The sequence below is a fragment of the Carassius carassius genome, chromosome 19 (assembly GCF_963082965.1).
Source record: "Carassius carassius chromosome 19, fCarCar2.1, whole genome shotgun sequence".
Taxonomy (NCBI): Eukaryota; Metazoa; Chordata; class Actinopteri; order Cypriniformes; family Cyprinidae; genus Carassius; species Carassius carassius.
The window spans coordinates 9,703,773-9,722,675 of record NC_081773.1 but is presented as its reverse complement, the minus strand read 5'-3'; the positions used below and the strand labels follow the sequence as shown (position 1 = coordinate 9,722,675).

General features: G+C 38.6%; 1 protein-coding gene across 1 annotated transcript in view; it reads right to left on the bottom strand.

Annotated features, from left to right (window-relative positions):
- pard3bb (par-3 family cell polarity regulator beta b) overlaps positions 1–18,903 on the bottom strand; it is a 314,959-nt gene that overhangs the window by 98,911 nt on the left and 197,145 nt on the right. The window contains exon 18 of the mRNA XM_059499737.1: positions 16,135–16,360. Within this exon, the coding sequence (XP_059355720.1) occupies positions 16,135–16,360 (226 nt within the window). The remainder of the gene's footprint in view (positions 1–16,134; positions 16,361–18,903) is intronic.

Below are 18,903 nucleotides of genomic sequence, written 5' to 3'. Positions count from 1 at the left end.
GCAGGCAATTGGATGCAGACACAACACTAGCCAGATTCGAACCTGCATTGCCCATTTAAGCACCACAGCTCAATGGGCCTTAAAACTCAAGCATACTGAATATGTAAATAATTTGCAAACAATTCTTAGATAAAAACATACATGTAAATTCAATCCAATAATCACTTAAATGATTTAAATAAAAAATGATTCTGTCTTTCATAAGCAATGTCCCTCAAGGCCATGACTATAACATCTATTTTTAAGAGCATTCTTCTATTCTGCACTCTTTCCGTTGGTCTGGCACGAAGGTATGGGCTGTTTTATTGTCCTATATCCTTCCAGGGGATAAAACAGAATTATTGATGTTAATTTCCTGTGTTGATCTGTGGCGGGACAAGTAAATGCACCTTCATCTGGACAGATCAAAGGCAAGGGCTGTCACTCTTAAACCACACGGTCATGGCGCAGAGAACCCTCAAAGCCAGATCTGATCCATGGCTTTCTAAACTCTCCACTACAACAAGAGGAAGTGTGAGAGATCACTCCCGGAGATTGATCGCAGGGAACACAGCTCTTGACGTTATTGGAAACACATGGAAGTTGAAGTTCTATATTCCGACCACTTTCACTCTGTCCTCTCAGTCTTTCTTTTTTTCCACCTTCCTTTGCAAAAGAAGTACTTAACTTTTTTTGCGAGAGAGATCTAGGGTGAGATTTGCTTTGAGCATCTGGGGTAACTAATGCTGGACGAAGCCAATCAATACCTCTTTGCCTGTTGATGGCCATTCAGGGTGTAATTGCGTCGGGTGCCTTTTCCTCCAATGGAACATAACTGCTCCTTTCATCTATTCACCTTTCAGTAGACTAGACCATTTTTGGCTTTGTCTAACCTCTAATGGCTCTCAGACCCATTTTGTCTTCTGACAGGTGCTTGAGTGCTTCAGATGACGGACGTATTAAACTAAGGACATGCATATATGACCTTCTAGCTCCAACAAAGACAACCTTACGGTCTAAGGCTACTGACAGGTTGAATTACAGAAGTCTTGGGAGTCAAGGATCTTTGGGCAAAACCCCAAAGGCCGATTTGTTTTCCCGAGGCGTGAACATGTCCATGTGGTGACATCCCATATACATCTGCACCAGCTGTCTTCGGCATGACTGCCTGTCCTTTTGATAACAAACCTCCCACCGCAATAGCACCATCCATGTTGCACGAATACATTATCGGCTTTCATCACATCAACGATGCTTCATCGCACCTCGTCAACCAAGAATCCTGCTAATTATGTACAGAGACTCTGTGGTGTCTCTCCTGAACGTCGTGGAGGACAACTGCACATTAAAATGGATTTCATAGGCTGGCAATGTTAGCGCACATTAAAAAGGCACTGCTGTTCGGCTCTGGCCACCAGACTTGAACCGTAGAGTTGACTGGAGACAATCTGCTCATGGTATGAAAGAGAGACAGAGGGAGGACAGAAGGGAGGTGATGGAAACACTTGCCTGGATCCGTATAGGGGGTGGCAGGATGGATGAACAATAGAACAGACTGCGGAGCAGAACGTCTCGCCCAATGCTCAGCTCTCTGGCTTCTGCTCTTGGTCACCACAAGCCCTCAGAACTTCAGAAGAACTTCTCCCAGTGTGCTTCATTTGTAACTGAGGATACTTTTTCCAGTGACTAGCCTCACTCTTGTCTATGTTTTTGAGTGTACAGACAAAACCAAAGTGGAGAAGTTTGGTTTCACCTGGAGACATGTTCCTCAGACCATCAATCCAGGAATTCTGAGCTCCCTCACATCCCTCAAAATACTGAGCAGGGGTCATTAATTGAAAACCCATGATCAACAAAAACAAAAGTGTTCTGAAGATAGATACTTATATTTTTGGTAGCCTATAAATAGCAATGCATGACATCAGTAACATATTGGGTACAGGTTGATATTAAAGCACTTAATTAATTAACAGGACCATCGATATTTGATATTTAACAGTGAATGCATGTTTTTAATATCTTTCATTTAGATTGCCTCTGCTAAATTATCATTTAATGCTCAAATAAAGTTCATCCTTAAAATGCTAATAAATTAATAACTCTAACAAATGCAATCTTTAACATATCCACTTTTCATACTTTATATATACACATTTTTTTGATGTCAAAATTCACTTATAGTATAGTATACTAAAGTAAAATGATTTAGTTTTTTAAATGTAATATACGTCGACAAAACAGAATAGAATTCTTACATCAGCCATTTAACAGTTATCAGACATAACTTGAAATTATTTTTGGCTTATCTGTACAGATTAGAATTTTAATATCAGTATTTCTCTATCTCTAAATATTCATATGAGAACTTCCATTTCCTGTCGATTGTATTTCCCCCCCAATATTTGACTGACATGCCAAATCAACTTTAATAAATTATTTCACTGTCCATATTGAGGTTGGCATCTTCAATTTATCCCACTATGGCTGAGACAAATGCTTTAGATCATAAGGCTTCATAAATGTTCCAGAACCCCTCCATGAACTCAGAATTTGAGCATATGGCAAATGCTATAGCCTGAATCCGGACCGTAGGTGAAGGTAAAACCTGTGAGGTCTAATCATACACACAGCGCAACAGTAATCTGTCATGTTCATTAGCACTCGCAGTGTACATCGTTAGTAGTATCCACAGAGCACCATAATGGCTCAAATTACACAGTCATCCTCAGCTATAATCACCCCACTTTCCACAGCCATTAAACTGAGCAAAGAAAGCCTGCTAGTCCGCAGAGACTAGAAATAACCCAAAAAGGCAACAATACATGCTAAAAGAGGATTCGCTGCATTTGGGATTTGTGGAATATTTACAACATTCTCTATATTGTCTTAATGGTGATCTGCTTCATAAATCACCAAAAAATAAATTACAGAGATGAAGCACAACAACATGAAATTAAATTACGATAATAGATTCTGATTGTTTCGCAAGACCTTGTTGCTCTCAAACTTTTTGATTTAAGAACTCTATAAGGCAGATACACATGAGGTACCTGACCTCCAAAGATCTTATGGTTCTTCCATTATGTCTTGTTGAATAGTTACACTGTGTCACATCTAAACCCAACAAATTTACAGACTAACTAATCATCGGCCCATATGGAACTATTGACCCCTACAGATGCAAAACCATCTGCGGCCATAAAGTATCTGCCTGTCTGTCCTTTAAACATTAAAAATGAGGGGTTTGTTTAATATAAAACAGATTAATGCTTATTCTGAATTAAATATACATCATTTTCAGTGATAAACCAGTTTAATAACCAAAACAGTTTACATATGGATTGAGATTCTACTCTTATTCACATATCTTGGCCATTATAGGACACAGTGAGGTCGTGTGCTGAGTACATTTTCTCTTTGTTTATACAGCTGAATAATGGAAATACTTCAGACGTGTGTGGTGCTAGACAACTCTTTCATTTAGCCGACTAAAGAGGGTTTGACCGGCACCATCCAGGCTACAAGTACAAATTCTCAGAGCTTGCATAGACAACTGACCTCATATACACCATAACATAACAGGAAATGACAGATGCTTGCATGCATCTGATTACTTGGGGAGCATTATGGGAATATTCAACCTCAAAGAGCTTTCAAGCTCCTGTTGAAAATGAGTTGTTGAGAAGATGGACTTTAGAGAATTTCTCACTTGGAAAGGTGCAAATTAGGCTGTGACTACAGTTAGAGATGAGATAAAAAATAAATAAATAAAAAAACCTTGGCACAGAGATTTTCGAAGAACTTTTATGCTCATGATGCCCATGGACTCAATACTGAACCTGTATCAAACCCAAAAAAACTACTTCATGTCAAAATACTTTGACTTGACATTAACTGAAAAATTGGACTCCACTACAGTTTGTATCTTAAAAGAAAGGTTCTTTGGAAACCATGATGCAATTGTATTTCTCTGATGAATATAAAGTTCAAAAGAACACCATTTATTTAGAAAAATAATGTTATTATGTCACATTTGATCAATCTAAGAGCGTGTTCACAACTGGCATCTTTTCTGACTAGAAAAAGTTGACAAAGGCACTTTTTTTTGGTAAAAAAAAAAATCTGGTAGCGTTTTGGTTACAAATAGCAGCCGGGGTGTCTTTTGTTGCTATAACAACAGCTGCAACAGTAGCCTAGTGCTGTGACATGAAGAAATTTCGAGAAAGAGGAAGTTGGCTCTTGCGTTGGCTTTTAAAGTCTTGTTGTCATGGAAACGACAGGTTTCGCTACTCACTTTTCATTGGTCAGCTGTCAAAAAGGTGCCTGACATAGGGTTTTTTTTTTTTTTTTTTTTTTGAAAAGTTGAACTTTTTTCAACTTGGGATTATATAGTAAACAGACACTTGCAACTTCAAAAGACATGCCAAGTGTGAACATAGCCTAATGTGTGCTTGCTGAATAATATTAATTATATATACATAAAAAACTTTTAACATTAGTTTATTTACCTTGAAATCAACATATCTGAATGAAATACTGATCAATGGATCAGTTAGGATGGCAATTGTGTATTTGTTCAAGAATTAATGAAATGTGATAAATGTAATCAAAATGATAAATGTGAGCTCTTATTCCAAAAGAGCAAAAAGAGAGGAAAATCCTGTTTTTTATGATACGTCCCCTACACACGCACGTACGCACGCGCGCTTTGCATCCTGTAAACACAAACAAATTGGGTCAGAAGGAGAATCACTTGTCACCAGCCAGTAAACATTATATAAACAGTATATTCTTTACTGCATACACATGCTTCATATGATTATTCAATGACTTCCAGAAAGGAAAGAAAAGAAAAGCACTGTTCCTGCAGCTCCTATTTAGCTGTTCCCATTCATTTCCACTCAAATCTACCATATTCCTGTGCTGATTGTTACCTTTCAGATCCTGGTCTAAGCAAGCCTGCCACATCTTCAATCTTTAATGTAATCAAAGGCAGGAACAGGCCTGCACTGAAAAAAAAAGGATTAAGTCGGAAAAAGAGCCTTAGCACAGAGGTGCTACAGATGGAAAAAAAAAAAAAAACAATGACAAAGAAAAGACCCATTCAGCGGTGGGACACATAGACCCAATCACATATTCATGCCATTTTCCATTCATCCAATCATCTTAATCAGAACATTGCATCTTGGGAATCAAAGGGGAGATGATTGAACTTCCATTAAAGAGGCCTTTTAGTGATTCATATGTAGATGGAGGGGAGAACAGCGGCGGCCAGTTAGCTACTGTATACCTCCACTCGAACCGCACGCATGAACCTCCCCGTAATACCGTTACCATGGTGAACCGTAGACTGAGACGACCATACCCTTTCACAGAAATAAACCTATCTCCAGATCACAGCGCTAGTAAAGGTGAGCTGGGCGCCAGTGTGGGCAGGTGTCGCCATCGATGACTGACATGAGCCATTTTATACTCCTATTCAAGATTCAAATTGGGATTTAGCAGAGGGTAGCCGGGCCTTGATCTAAATTGTAGATGCCCTACATATGATAAAGAAAGAGAGGCATTGTTTCTCACATTTAAGGTTTTTGGACAATAAAAGGGATACTTCACCTAAATATGAAAATGTTATGTTTATCTGCTTACCCCAGAGCAGGTGACTGTTTCTTCATTAGAACACAAACGAAGATTTTTAACTCAAACCTTTGCAGTCTGTCAGACATATAATGGAAGTGTATGGGAATCAAGAAAAACATACACTAACAAAACCAAATTGAACCCTGCGGCTTGTGGGTTCATACATTGGCTACGTTTACATGCACAATTTTTGATTAAATCAGACTGAATTCATCGAGAATGGTTAAACTGAATGTAGTGTTTACATGAACACTAAATAAAGTGATCGAGTTGATGTGCGCATTTATATGTCACAAGCCTCAAATTGGAAGTGATTTTTTTTTTTTTTTTTTTTTTTTTTACATGCGCACTGTGCACAAATATAGAGTTTCTCACACTGTTTGCACATAATAACCACTCTCCTACACAGTTTCTTTATTTGTTTTTTTTTTACAGCAGAATTAATTTTTATCCATTTACCAAGCAATTAAAAAGCCCTTCCCTGCGCCCAAAACTGGTTGACTGAGGATGAGAGGGGAGGGAGGGAGGTTGTCCTGCTCCACTTCACAGTTACCGAGTGAAACGAGAGTTTTATAATGACAGGGCACGCATTTACATAACACTTCATTTTTTAAGGAAGATCCATTCGGCCCATGTGTCATAAGTTTATGTTTACATGTACATGCGAACATTGCAGTGAATCATAGGTAAAAAACAATATAAATATTGTTCAGTTTCTTGCACAGACCGATCATTTCATGTTTTTACACATCAATGTATAGTCACGAGCCTCAGGATTTAACTTGGTTTTGCTTGTGTATGTTTTTTTGACTGTCAAAGCCGTGATTCCCATCCATTTACATTATACAACTGACAGACTGCAACGGTTTGAATTAAAAATCTTTGTTTGGTTTCTACTGAAGAAACAAAGTCACCTACATCTTGGACGCCCTGGGGGTAAGAAGATAAACATAACATTTAAATTTTTGGGTGAACTATCCCTTTAAGCGACACTTAAAATGTAATTTCATTAATTTAAAAAATATATAAAATAGGTATCTGAAATTAGGCACTATATCTGTAGTCTAAATCACAATACATATGAATATCTACCAACGTTTGACAGATAAAATGTCACACTTTTTTTCATTTTAATTTAAAACCTAACAAATATCAATTTGTGGAATGTTATGCTTGAAATTATTATTTTGTAAAATAAATGCCAGTTTTTTTTTCTGATATTTTGTTTCATAATGATCTGACATTCATACATTTTTAAGTGTGACTAAAGTGTCCAAATTGTATACGTGGCTCCTGTATAGACAACCATGTGTCTCTGCTTCAGCACTTCTGTGCGGGGCACTGTGATGTCACTTCCTATCCAAAGGCTTTTTGCTTATGAGCATCAGACTTGGTTGCTGACTTGATCAAACATGCAAACGCACAGCAGGAAAGACATTAGGAAATGTGTTAATTGAGAGAGAGAGATGAGGAAAAGGGGGCCGTCACTCTGTCAGCAGGTCTGTGAGGATAAGGGTGAGGTAAGCTGCACCATCTGTGACTCTTACACTTATATCAGAAGCTTTTAGAAGGCATTAGCACACTCACTAAAGGTCACACACCAGTGCTCAAACACACACACACACACACACACACACACACTATTAAACATATGCATACAAACATTTTCACATAAATAAACACTGATTTACAAACAGATGCAGATACACAATAAATCAACCTTTGTCGGGCTAAATACGAATATTACAAGAGAAGAGTTAAGGATGCTGCCAGCATTTACCTATTAACCTCACCGAGCATCATCATGGTGTAACAGTGCCTATCAAAGACAACAGTAAAACATGTACATGACTCAACACTGCTGCAGACTGTGACGGAAATGCTAAAAAATGTGACAATGCATAAATAAGTAAAAATGTGTGACTATTTAAAATAAAGGCAGGGAAATTAAAGGGACACTTCACCCATTTGCATTTAGCTTTGTATTGTTAGAAACCCAGTCATATATTATAATGATCATGGATTTTCCCTTTATTTTTCCCTGAGATGGGAGAAATAAGGATTTAAGTGTTTTACTTCCTGCTTATTATGACGTAAAAATCGTCATTTTGCGTCATAATAAGCAGGAAGTCAAAATTCATTGAAAAGTGTAGAGACTACAGAGACTAGCTTATTATTATTCCATGGGGTGGGACCCACTCACCCTACAGGCCTATTACAGATCAGTGGGTGGGACTAAACTTACAGAAACGAAAATGAAAATCCGCCATCTTGTTTGGAAGCTATGTAGCTAAGCTAACAAGCGCTTATGGAGTCAGATTTACGAGAATGGCTGGAGGAACAACTCATGATACGGAAGAAGAGGATTTTCTGTTGCTCGAAACAGATGTTCGTGGCTATCTATACGAGCCACAATATAGCGCAGAGCAGCTGAGGCTGATGGAGGAACAGGAGGCGGCGGCTGCAGCCGAGGCCGGAGACCTGCCTGTCGCGTCCGAGGAGCCCGGGCGTGCTCGAGCTGGTGCGGACTGGTGGTGGGTGTGCTCTCGTTGTGCGCCTACGGACACAGAGCTCGAGTCCGTCTGCTGCAAGAATTTGAAAGATGCCAATTTCTCCTCGAAGAAATGTCTGAGGCAGACAAGGACACGGATGTTTGCGTTGTGAACCATCCTAGTTTCGCCCCGCATATGGACAGAGGCGTCCTGGAGACATACTTCAGAATTCCGAAGGTAAACTAGAAACGCCAGCCGAAGCCTGCACAAATGGACGTCTAACTGTAAAATAAGTGTTTCAATTTTATTTATTATTCATTTCGTGAAATGTACACAATTTCTTCAAGCATTATTATCACGAAATGATTCCCGGTTAATAAGTTACGTAACGTCAACTGTAAACTGTTTGTGCAGTACCTTTTTTAATGCACAAAAAGCTTACTGTGGCATTGTTTACTACTGTGGCACGTAAATACCATACATCGCTAACTGTGTCCTCAATGTCTTGTAGACAATATCGCCTAACAGCCTAACAGCGGTGTTCTGGATTAGTGGGAGTGGCTTGTGGAGCTGTGCAAATGTGTTGCATTGTGGGAGTTGTGGTTTTACATACAAATGAGCCCTAAAGTTACTTTCTGTAATAACTCGGTCAAAAAGGCACCAAATTCGAAAGTTTTAATAGATTTCGACTACATATATGACCCACTTTCAATGAAGATCAATGTTCCCACGGGTGAAATGCTCCTTTAAAGATTAGCAAGAAACTTTTAGTAGTTACATCGCGGGGACATTCGCACAGTGTTTTACATGCTCTATTTGTATCATGAATGCTGTAAGTCAACTACGCAGTACTTCGTTTTTCACTACACTATTAAGTGATCAGTCTTGTTTTGTACACATGCAATGATTTAAAGAAGTGGCAACTGCATTCTACAACTAACTACAAATGAATTAACCAAAATTATATGCAGTGTACCGAAATGAACAACTAGTTAATGGCATACTTAAACATGCATCAGCGATGTGTTTGCCAGATCTTGTTAGAAAAAACAGCAAACAAGAAGCCCAAAATAAGGCATAGACATGGTAACACTACAGGAGCACACTTTGTGAAGCAGCCTTCTTAGCATTAAAACACGACACCAACGTCAATAATGGTTTTGTTAATTTGTCAGACATAGCAAATCTTTGTTAACTAATATTACTTTAGTCAAGAATAGTGATGTCTATTGGGTTCAACTGTTTGGAATTGTGTTTTTGCTTACAGCTGAGAGACGGCAAAACTTTACTATGGTCACCAACATGCCAATTATTTGCATTTCAGGAAAAGCATGCATTTAAATACAATGGTTAATCTGAAACCTCACAGTGTGTACGTAGAGTTTCTATTGGTCGATGTAAACATGCGCTAAGTCTTCTTTGACCTTAGCAATGTGCCCCAATTACCTAGCCATCTTGCACAAAGAGCACTGTATTTTCAAGACGCTTTAACTCAAGACCTTTTCATTTATCGGTTTTAAAATGCAAGAACAAGAATACATGTGAACACCCCCTTAAAGTACAAAGCAGTGTTTTATCCCTATTTGGCTTCTTTTAGTTGAGTCATCCTTGCTATACGCAACAATGAATGACACAATCAGTGATGTCAAATTTGTGAATGCGTAATCTTACGAGCTGAAAAGTTCTTTCCACAGATAAATTATTCTTATGAACCAATGTGTTGTAATGAATCAATTGAACAGATTCATGAATCAGTCTCAAAAGTTCTTTCCACAAATAAATTATTCTTATGGACCCATTTGTTGTAAAGAATCAGTTTAACAGATTCACAGATCAGTCTATAAAGTTCAAATGAATAACTCTTATGAACAAGCAGGTTTAAATGAATCGATTGAACAGATTCACAAATTGCTTTAATACGATTTATTTGCTTTGTTTTATGTCTTATTTTTGTTTTTTCATAAAGAAAAGGTCTATTATCACGGCAGCTGTGGTGGAATTTGCTAGAAGGCAAAATGGTCAAGAGACATTAGGATAAATGAGTGGAGAGAATCAGAAGAATGAGAAAGAAAAGAAGACAGCTGGTGACAGAATGGAGGGAGTGGGCTTGCTGCAGTCTGTTAATTGCAGTAGCAGGAGAAGTGAACATTTGTTCTCACTCTCTCTGCACTACATAAACATCCGCAGAGAGAACAACACTATCATTACACATACACAGGAACTTTTTCTTTCTTTCTCTTTCATTTCACCCCTCCAGTCCTTCAGCAATCCATCATCATGTGTCCTGATGGGGAAAAAAATCTTAAAGGTGGTTTGGTGGTTTTAGCTAGTCTAGCCATGTTGGGAGACCAGCCGGCTATCTCAGTTTGGTTTAAACTGTTTTTTATTTTCTTCAACATGGTACAGCGTTGCCTTCAAAACTGTGTATCAAATATGGCTGACCTAAAAGATCCTGTTTAATCTCTTGCCTTACAAGGTAAAGCTGCAAGCTGCATTCCTCCCTCGCCTCTAATGGAAGACAGTCATATGTTCGGTCACAGTTTTACATGCGAGCCAAGAGGCTTTGAGGAACTGCAATTTTGCTGAATTGCTCCACATTAAGGTTAATTATGTAATATTTCATTTCTGATAAAAAAGTAGCAGGGTTGATGAGATAAAAGTGAAGTCTGGAAGTGTTTAACACTGTAGTTTCGCTGAGGGACGTTTGAAGTGTCTGAGAAGAAATGGCTCAGATCTGACTTCAGGACAGAGAAAGATTACTGCATATTATGTGTAAAAATAAAATAAAATAAAATAAAATAAAGCAGACACTTTCAACTCTAAATTTGGAAATAAATACACTGTTAAACATAGGTACATGCTTATGTCTATGAGTAAAATGAGTGAAATCACTGTACTTCACAGCCTTGTGGTGTGCGGTTACATTTGCAGCAGTACGTTTCACAGGACAGTGTGTGTTATCCAGTGTAATATCTGTTGTTAAGTGTGTGTGTTTGTGTATCACAGTAGCAGAATGAGGGGCATTTGGCAGTCCACACGGGCCTCCATCTGTCTGCAAGATGTAAAACATCCTAATGGGTCCCATCCTCCACCTGCGGCTATACCTTACCCTACCATAGAGCTACTCCGTCTCTCTGTCTCACACACACACACACACACACACACACACACACACACACACACACACACACACACACACACACACACACACACACACACACACACACGCACACAAGCTATAAGGTTTTCCTGTGGTGCTAAATCATCAGTTTGTCACACAAACACACTATACTAGTAATTTACCACTAAACTTTACAAACACATGCATTTATACACTAACAATACTAAACAATGCACTGTATACACACATAGAACATGATGAAACACAAAGAGAACTCAACTCACAACTGTTTCCAATGAAGTCTAAACATGTGGAACTCGAGTGAGCATAAACTCACATTATAGACACACGCACTGGGTAAAATCATCAGAAGGATCAAAAAGTACAAACCTAATAGTAGAATTCCTCAAAACGTTAACCAGTCAGTATGTTTCAAGCTACGTAGTATTACAGCAACGGTTTACAAGTACGGCTACTCTTGTATGAAAATTTGCTACACATGAAAAGCGAAAAAAATTGCAAGAAAAGCTTTACATGTAATGGCAACTATGTATTATTTTCTTAAATGCAACATTAACATGGCAGTTATTTAAATATAGCTTTCATAAAAATACAAAAACATTCATGTTAAAAAAAAATAACGCTATTGTTAATATTTTGGTTTTAAAATGCATTGAAAAAGGCTAAGAGATAATACACTAGTTAATAAAGGGTGTGCTAAAACAACAGAATGAGGGAAATGAAAGTATTATTGACTCAGTAACCTGTTTGAAGATTTTGAAAGGAAGGGCTTGATGTAAACATCTGGCCTTTGCATGCTAACGACTGAGAAACAGCCTGACATAAAAGGTTGATTTTTCCTCTTTTGTCATATGTTTATCACTGAGCTGCAGGGCCATATCCTGGCTTAATGTTCCAGATTTTCAGCACTGCTCTGACCCACAGACACCGCTACCACCAGATCAACACAGCCACTATCAGCAGAATGGACACTAGCCAGTGACTCCCACTGGGCACTAAATAGTGGCCAGTAACACTGAATCTGAGCCAGGCAAAGAACAAAATACCATCCGCACTGGCCAGCTTAAGATTTACCAGACACGTATAACATCGAGATGGAAAACAGAGGAATAGACAGAGTCAGAATATACATATTTCATCTAGACAGTGACAATGTCTACAGTTTTTCTGACCTCAAATAAGAGATTTGTATTCAGTATCAGAGAACCTGAATGGTTTGTGTAGCCATACTGGCTCACTTTACAAAAAGATGGCTGACATTCAGTTGAACAAATCTTCATTTGATTGTAAATGCTGACTGAAATACCTCCCTCAGCCTCTCGTGAATTACAGGAATAGTTAAGCCAAAAATGAAAATTGTGTATTTTATTCATTCCAAACAGTCTTTGGTTCATTTTGGAGTTTGTACATTAACAGCAAACATGCCTGTAAGAACATAAAGGTTTAAATCCCTTTAAAAGACTGTTTCTTCAATAAGAGACATTTTAAGAACTTGGAGAAACAGATTTACAGTCGGTGGGGTTAGAGGTCATGTTTCTCAAGGGGCGTCTCAGCGAGTCTGTACTTCAACTGCTCTTAACCTTTGAGGTCAGACATCACAAACACACATTATGCTAATTGAAAAGGGCAGTCAATATTTTTCTAGCGATCTACAGAATGCTTGAGATGCTTTAGTCCCTGGATGCAGGTTAAAAAAAAATAATTTTATATATATATATATATATATATCTGTGTGTGTGTGTGTGTGTGTGTGTGTGTCCGCGCACATCGCACGCTATAAGATAATCTAAGCAAAACCAGGCTTGAGATGCACGTACATGTACATGTCCACATCACCTCCATATACAAAGAAAGATTCAAGTTCATCTCGGCTACGATGCGCAGTGAGGAATAAGCCTTGAATTGTGATGCCGACGAGGCTTGATGGAGCAGATGATCTCATTCTAATGAGAAATTAATTTTTACTTTATTAGTGTTACTATGGCATAAACTTGAACACATTCACTTGTTGAAGTTTTCCCAAACCATAATGCCAGACTAAAATATGTAGAGTGCAACATTTTTAAATATGATTCATACGAACTGAAATACAACCTTTCATTGCATCTAAATGTTGTAGGACTCATCTGCATTTTAGCTCACATTCTACGGTGATTTATTAAAAAATAAAGTTACTATGTAACACATGAGAGGAATATGTGAAGAAATAAAAATAAAAAAAGGTGTAAAATGGTGAAAACCCTCAACATTATCAAGAGCAGGCCATTCAAAGCACAATATCAAAATGAAATATGTAGCCTAGAGTTAAACCAACTAAAATAACACTAAAAGAGGAGGCCACAACACAAATGGCCATTTGGTAGAGATTATTCTCTTGGGAAAACAATTAATTTATAGCTCATTCATGTGTTTTAAAGGGAATTTGTTTGGATGTGATTATCTAAGGTCAATGGGGATGTTTTGTTTCATTTTTAAATTATTTGGTGACCAAAAAAAAAAAAGGTAAAAAAAAAAAGTAGCAAACGTTATTCTTATATGTGATTATAATACAGTAAAAATAATATTGTACAGTAATATTTTGAAATATTACTATTTAAAATAACTATTTTCTATCTTTCTATGTCTATTTTCTTTTCACTTTTAATTTATTCCTTAATTTTTAGCAGCCATTTCTCGAGTCTACTCCAGTTGAAATTGTCAAAAATAAATTAAGGATTTTTTAATGAATATAAAGTTTAAAAGAAATAGAAATTATTCTTATATATAAATATTCATATATATGTAAAAAAATGAATAAAGCAATCTTAATTCCAAACTTTTGACTGGTAATGTATGAATAGGCCTTCAAGTTAACCCCCCTGACAGGTCCAAAGAATAAAGGGATTTGGGTGGGTTTATGTAGATGCACATCTTCACAATAAAGGTCATGTTAAGCAAGGACTCATCAGTTACCCCAGCTAGGCAAGAGTGTTCACATTCCACATTCCTTCAAAAAGTTGACTTATGGAGAATTTTACTCTTCTATCAACACATTTTCAGTTCATTTAATACGTGGATATCTGGCATGTTCAGGGTGACAGGGCAATCTTGCGGCAAAGTTCTGGGTTATGTCAGTTTTGAGTGAAGGCTGTGTCACATTCTGTGGCGAGCAGCATCACCGCACAGCTCTTGAACCCACATCTCTAATCCCGCTGCCTGCCAAATATAAATAAATAAAACTAAGGTGGTATTCAATAACCTTTACATCCCTCACCCCATCAACCGCTGACAAGCCAACACATAAACGCTTATCTCCTCAGAACAACGGTGCGCATTAGAATGATTGCATGGGCGCGGGAGGAGAGCTGGCCGCAGTGGGCGCAGACAGACACACGGAAGAAGAAAACAGTGGGATAAGGCCGAGTCAGACCAAGTCGGATTAACAGAACCAAGAGCCGTAACGTAGCCTGCATTTCCTGACGAGTCAAAACAGTTCACCTTGAGAAAGACACCAGCTGAATCAAGTTCCCCGGCTGTTTTCTTCACTCCACTGTTTCTGTTTCTCTCTCTCTGCTGGAATATTCCGCATGTTGCTGTAACAGCATGGTGTGCCTTTCAGTTTTCCCGGCAGTCATCCAAATTAAAACAATTATAGAGCTAATTGCCCGTTAGGTGGAGCCTGCCGGGGCGTCCATGCTCTGATTTGTAGAATCACTCATGCGGGTCGTCCTCCACTGTGATGGAGACGCCTGGCCTTGATGGTGCCTGAGCCAGTGCTGGCCGGCCGGCCGGCCGATCGACGGACAGATGGGCAAGGGTTGGCACAGGTGCCCACCGTGATGCAAATTAGGCCTGGCACTGGCGCAGCATGAAGACAGGGGAGATTGAGCACTGTGACGCAGAGACGGCAGGCCATATGGAGCTGGGCCTGACTGCTCTGTTTATCAGCGGTCTAAGTCAGTTACACACACGCAAGTGGGCCGAAACACTTTCAACCGTGAGTATGAGCCAACCGAGCGTCCCAAGAACAGCTCGGGCCAAAATTCCATCTCACAACATGTGACCGACCAGCGACCCATCGCCGCAGTTTAGCATGTGCGTCAAATCAACAGTCATCCATCCTGACCTTCACATGTGTGGGAGAATCTGTTAATCAAACCAGCCTTCATATGAAAATTAAAAACATTTACTCACGCTCACATCGTTCCAAACCTGGCTTCTTTCTTCAGTGGAATGCACAATAATCACTCTTTCAATTAAATTACAATGAACAGGTACTGGAGACTTCAAAAACACCATAAAATAAATTATGTTATGCAAAAAGTTGTTTTTTACTGATATTTATCCTAGCTTTTAATAGAATCCATGATAGGAGAAGTAGCAATATGAGATACTTGAAAAATTAGCTCTTTTAGGTCTAATCTCTTGGATTAATCAGTTGATCTGATTTATAAAACTGAAGTGTTCATTCATCAAACTGACTCAATCCAGTTGCAACAATTAACAGCTCACTGGAAAGATAATGAGTAAAAAACAACATTTTGGACTATTTATCACAAGAAAATATCAAATGACTTTAAAATATAGTGTACCAGTCAAATGGACATCTTTCATGATATTTTTATGGCACCTTTGTGTCTTTTTGAAGCTTAAAAGCTTCTGTCACCATTCATTGTATTTTCATGAAAAAAGAGTGAACAGAACGTATTTCAAAACAACATCCTTTATGTTCCATAGATGAAAGAAAATCATACGGGTTTGGAAAAACATAAGGGTGAGAAAACTATTTTTTGAGTAAATTCATTTTCCGGTGAACTGTCCCTTTAAGAGAGACAAAAACAACAAAGAAAGAAGAGGAGAGGGACGGACAAAAGGAAATACAAACACAAAGAACTGGGGTCTTGCCTCAGCAACCCGAATCCTTTCTTCTTGGTCTTCTTATCCAGCTCATCACCAACCTCCTCTGATTTCTTCTTCTCTTTTTCCTTTCCCTTGCTTTTCAACTTGTCTTTCTTCTTGCCTTTAGTCTTCTTCTTCTTGTCTTTCTTGTTCTCCTCATTGTCTCCTGCACCTTGTCTGGAGGAGCCGCTGGCTGGCGTATCTCGTCCAGAACTCTGGTCCGACCCCTCATCTGTTCCAAAACAACAAGCAAACATAAAATATGATGAATATATAGTGGTCTAGCATAACTAAAATTATATACATTACATGTTTCTCCTTGAATTTATATACCATAAACTGCACAAATATATCTACTACAGTATAAATAGCATAGCAAAACCTCAACTGGTTAAACAGATTTCTTTATTCACACAGTATTTACCTAGTCCTTGTATGGCCTATATCTCAGCTGGACTCGTGGAAATATAAAAGATCTCTTCTGAGATATTTTTTCAGCTAATCTGCCCTGGAGCATCAAAAAGTTGCTCACATAATCATAATCAGAAGGAAAGAGAAAGAATGGATGCAGATAACTGGAGAGAGAGGGGGGGAGGAAGAGGATGAGGACAGATATGGATAGAAAAAGTGAAAAAAGAGGCTTGGGTAACTGAGGAACCTGCTGACATAACCATCTGTTACTGGCTATCCACTGTGGGGCACTGTGTGTGTGTGTGTGTGTGTGGCGATCAATCGCGGCTGCATTATGTGTCTGCGCTCTGAGGTTTGTCAGATGGTAGCGGCGGTGCCTGGGAGCAGATGTACGTTTACCAGGCCGCCTCAGAGAGCGTGTTAAAAGAGAGATGAGGAGACGTGTGAAAAAGCATCAGTCTTTCATAAGCCTCACAGCAGCCATCTAACTAACCCTCCACTTGTAGCTCAGGGGAAGGTCCCGACAGCCCTATACACTGCGATTTATTAATGGCTAGTTGTATCTTACAGGCCAAAATATGACAAGGGAAAAGACAAATAAATTATTGAGGGAAGAGACAAGAGTGATCTATGCTTGTAACCGAAAGCTTGCAAATAGTGGTCGACTAATATGATTTTCAATGGCCAATACTGATGCGCAGAAAAAAGGGTGACCAATACATAGACATGCATTGACAAATGGTAAACAGAATTGGGAAAACTACATTTACAATTACTTTTTCATAATAGGGCTTTTGACAAAGCTGTTGATATAACTGATACAAATGAGAACTACCAAATCAAAATTGAAGATAATTATTAAGGATACACATTAAAGATACACATAATTATCTCATATCACATGGCATTAACCTCTAATGAGGAACAGGAAAGTCTTGAAAAATAAACTCCCCTTGCTTTGGTGATATAGAATGCATTACATTCAGTATGACTCTGAACCAGTTCCACCTTGAATGACAGAGATAAACAAAATAGAACAAAAAGAAAAGCATGCAAAACTCTCTCTGAGCATCGCCTACACAAACTTCAACTATTGGGTTCGAGGACAAGTCGGTTCTTCCGAGGCTTAGTCCAAGGCCAACAGCAGCATCCGTTTCCCCATGGCCTGATTTCTACACAAACAAATGCCGATCCGCTGTTTAAGCTAGCATTGAAGCGGGTGGCTCGGTAATGACTGTACAGCCGCCCTATTATTCAGAGACACAGAGGAACCTCAAAGGCCTGCTCCTGCTCCCACTTCTCTAATATGCATCAGAAAACTCTTTTGTTCGGACCAGCGCAAAGGCTTATTGTAAATATCAATCCGCTGAACACGATGCTGAATGCCGGGGGGAAAAAAATGGTGAGAAAGGATAAAGAAAAAAGGCTAGATATTTCTCATCATGCTCACGTCTCAATATGAAAATGCTTTAAAAGAGCAGGGCTTGAGGACTTAGAGAGCAGTACCTATGCTCTGAAAGCCTTACATAATAAAGCTATAATGACACTGCTGTGAGCTCAAAGTGGAAAAATGGAAACCATTTCAAAGGGAAATAAATCCCTTCCTTAAATGCTTCTCTGTTTATCATCCTCACTGATGTATGGCCTTTGATATTTATATGGTTTCTTCTTCATGTGAGAAGACTGCTACTATTAATTTTCTCCTCGGGTGGTGGTGTAGTGGTTCAGGCTGAAGGCTTGCAACTGAAAGTTACAGGTTCGATCTATGCATTTTGGGCTTATTTGATCATGCTTTCATTTTTTTCAAGACCGTCATACTCGGCTCTGTTTAACCCACTGATATCACAGTGATATAAATTAAAAGCAGAATGTTTCATTCTGACCATGTAGTTTCATGTTTATTTGAAATAGTTTCTAAATATCTATTCGCATAAACCTCGCAAACTTTGGCACAACTAGTTCTTTCTCAAAAGTGAAAATTTAAGCAACACAACATTCTCTAGCAGTCTGTTTCCTGGTAGACTGAACTAATAGAGTGGTGGAACTATGACGTCACTTTGTAGACAAAAACCTGGAAGCGAGTTTGCATTTTAGCACTTCTACAGTCACAGAGTCAATGGGTTTTTGGAATGGGAGTTTGATTAAATCCCCTAAAATAAGGTCTGTGGTTCACACAAGCTCAAGGTACTTTTAAGTTTTATTCTACGACATAAAACACATCAGTTACACCCCATTTGTGATTTGTTTAAACTTTTACATATCTTAAAAAAGACGGTTGCTAACAAGTTGCTAAATGGGACTACAGGCTGTCGGAGACATTAAAGGTAATCGCGCCAGTATTTTTCCAATTTTAGTATATAGTAC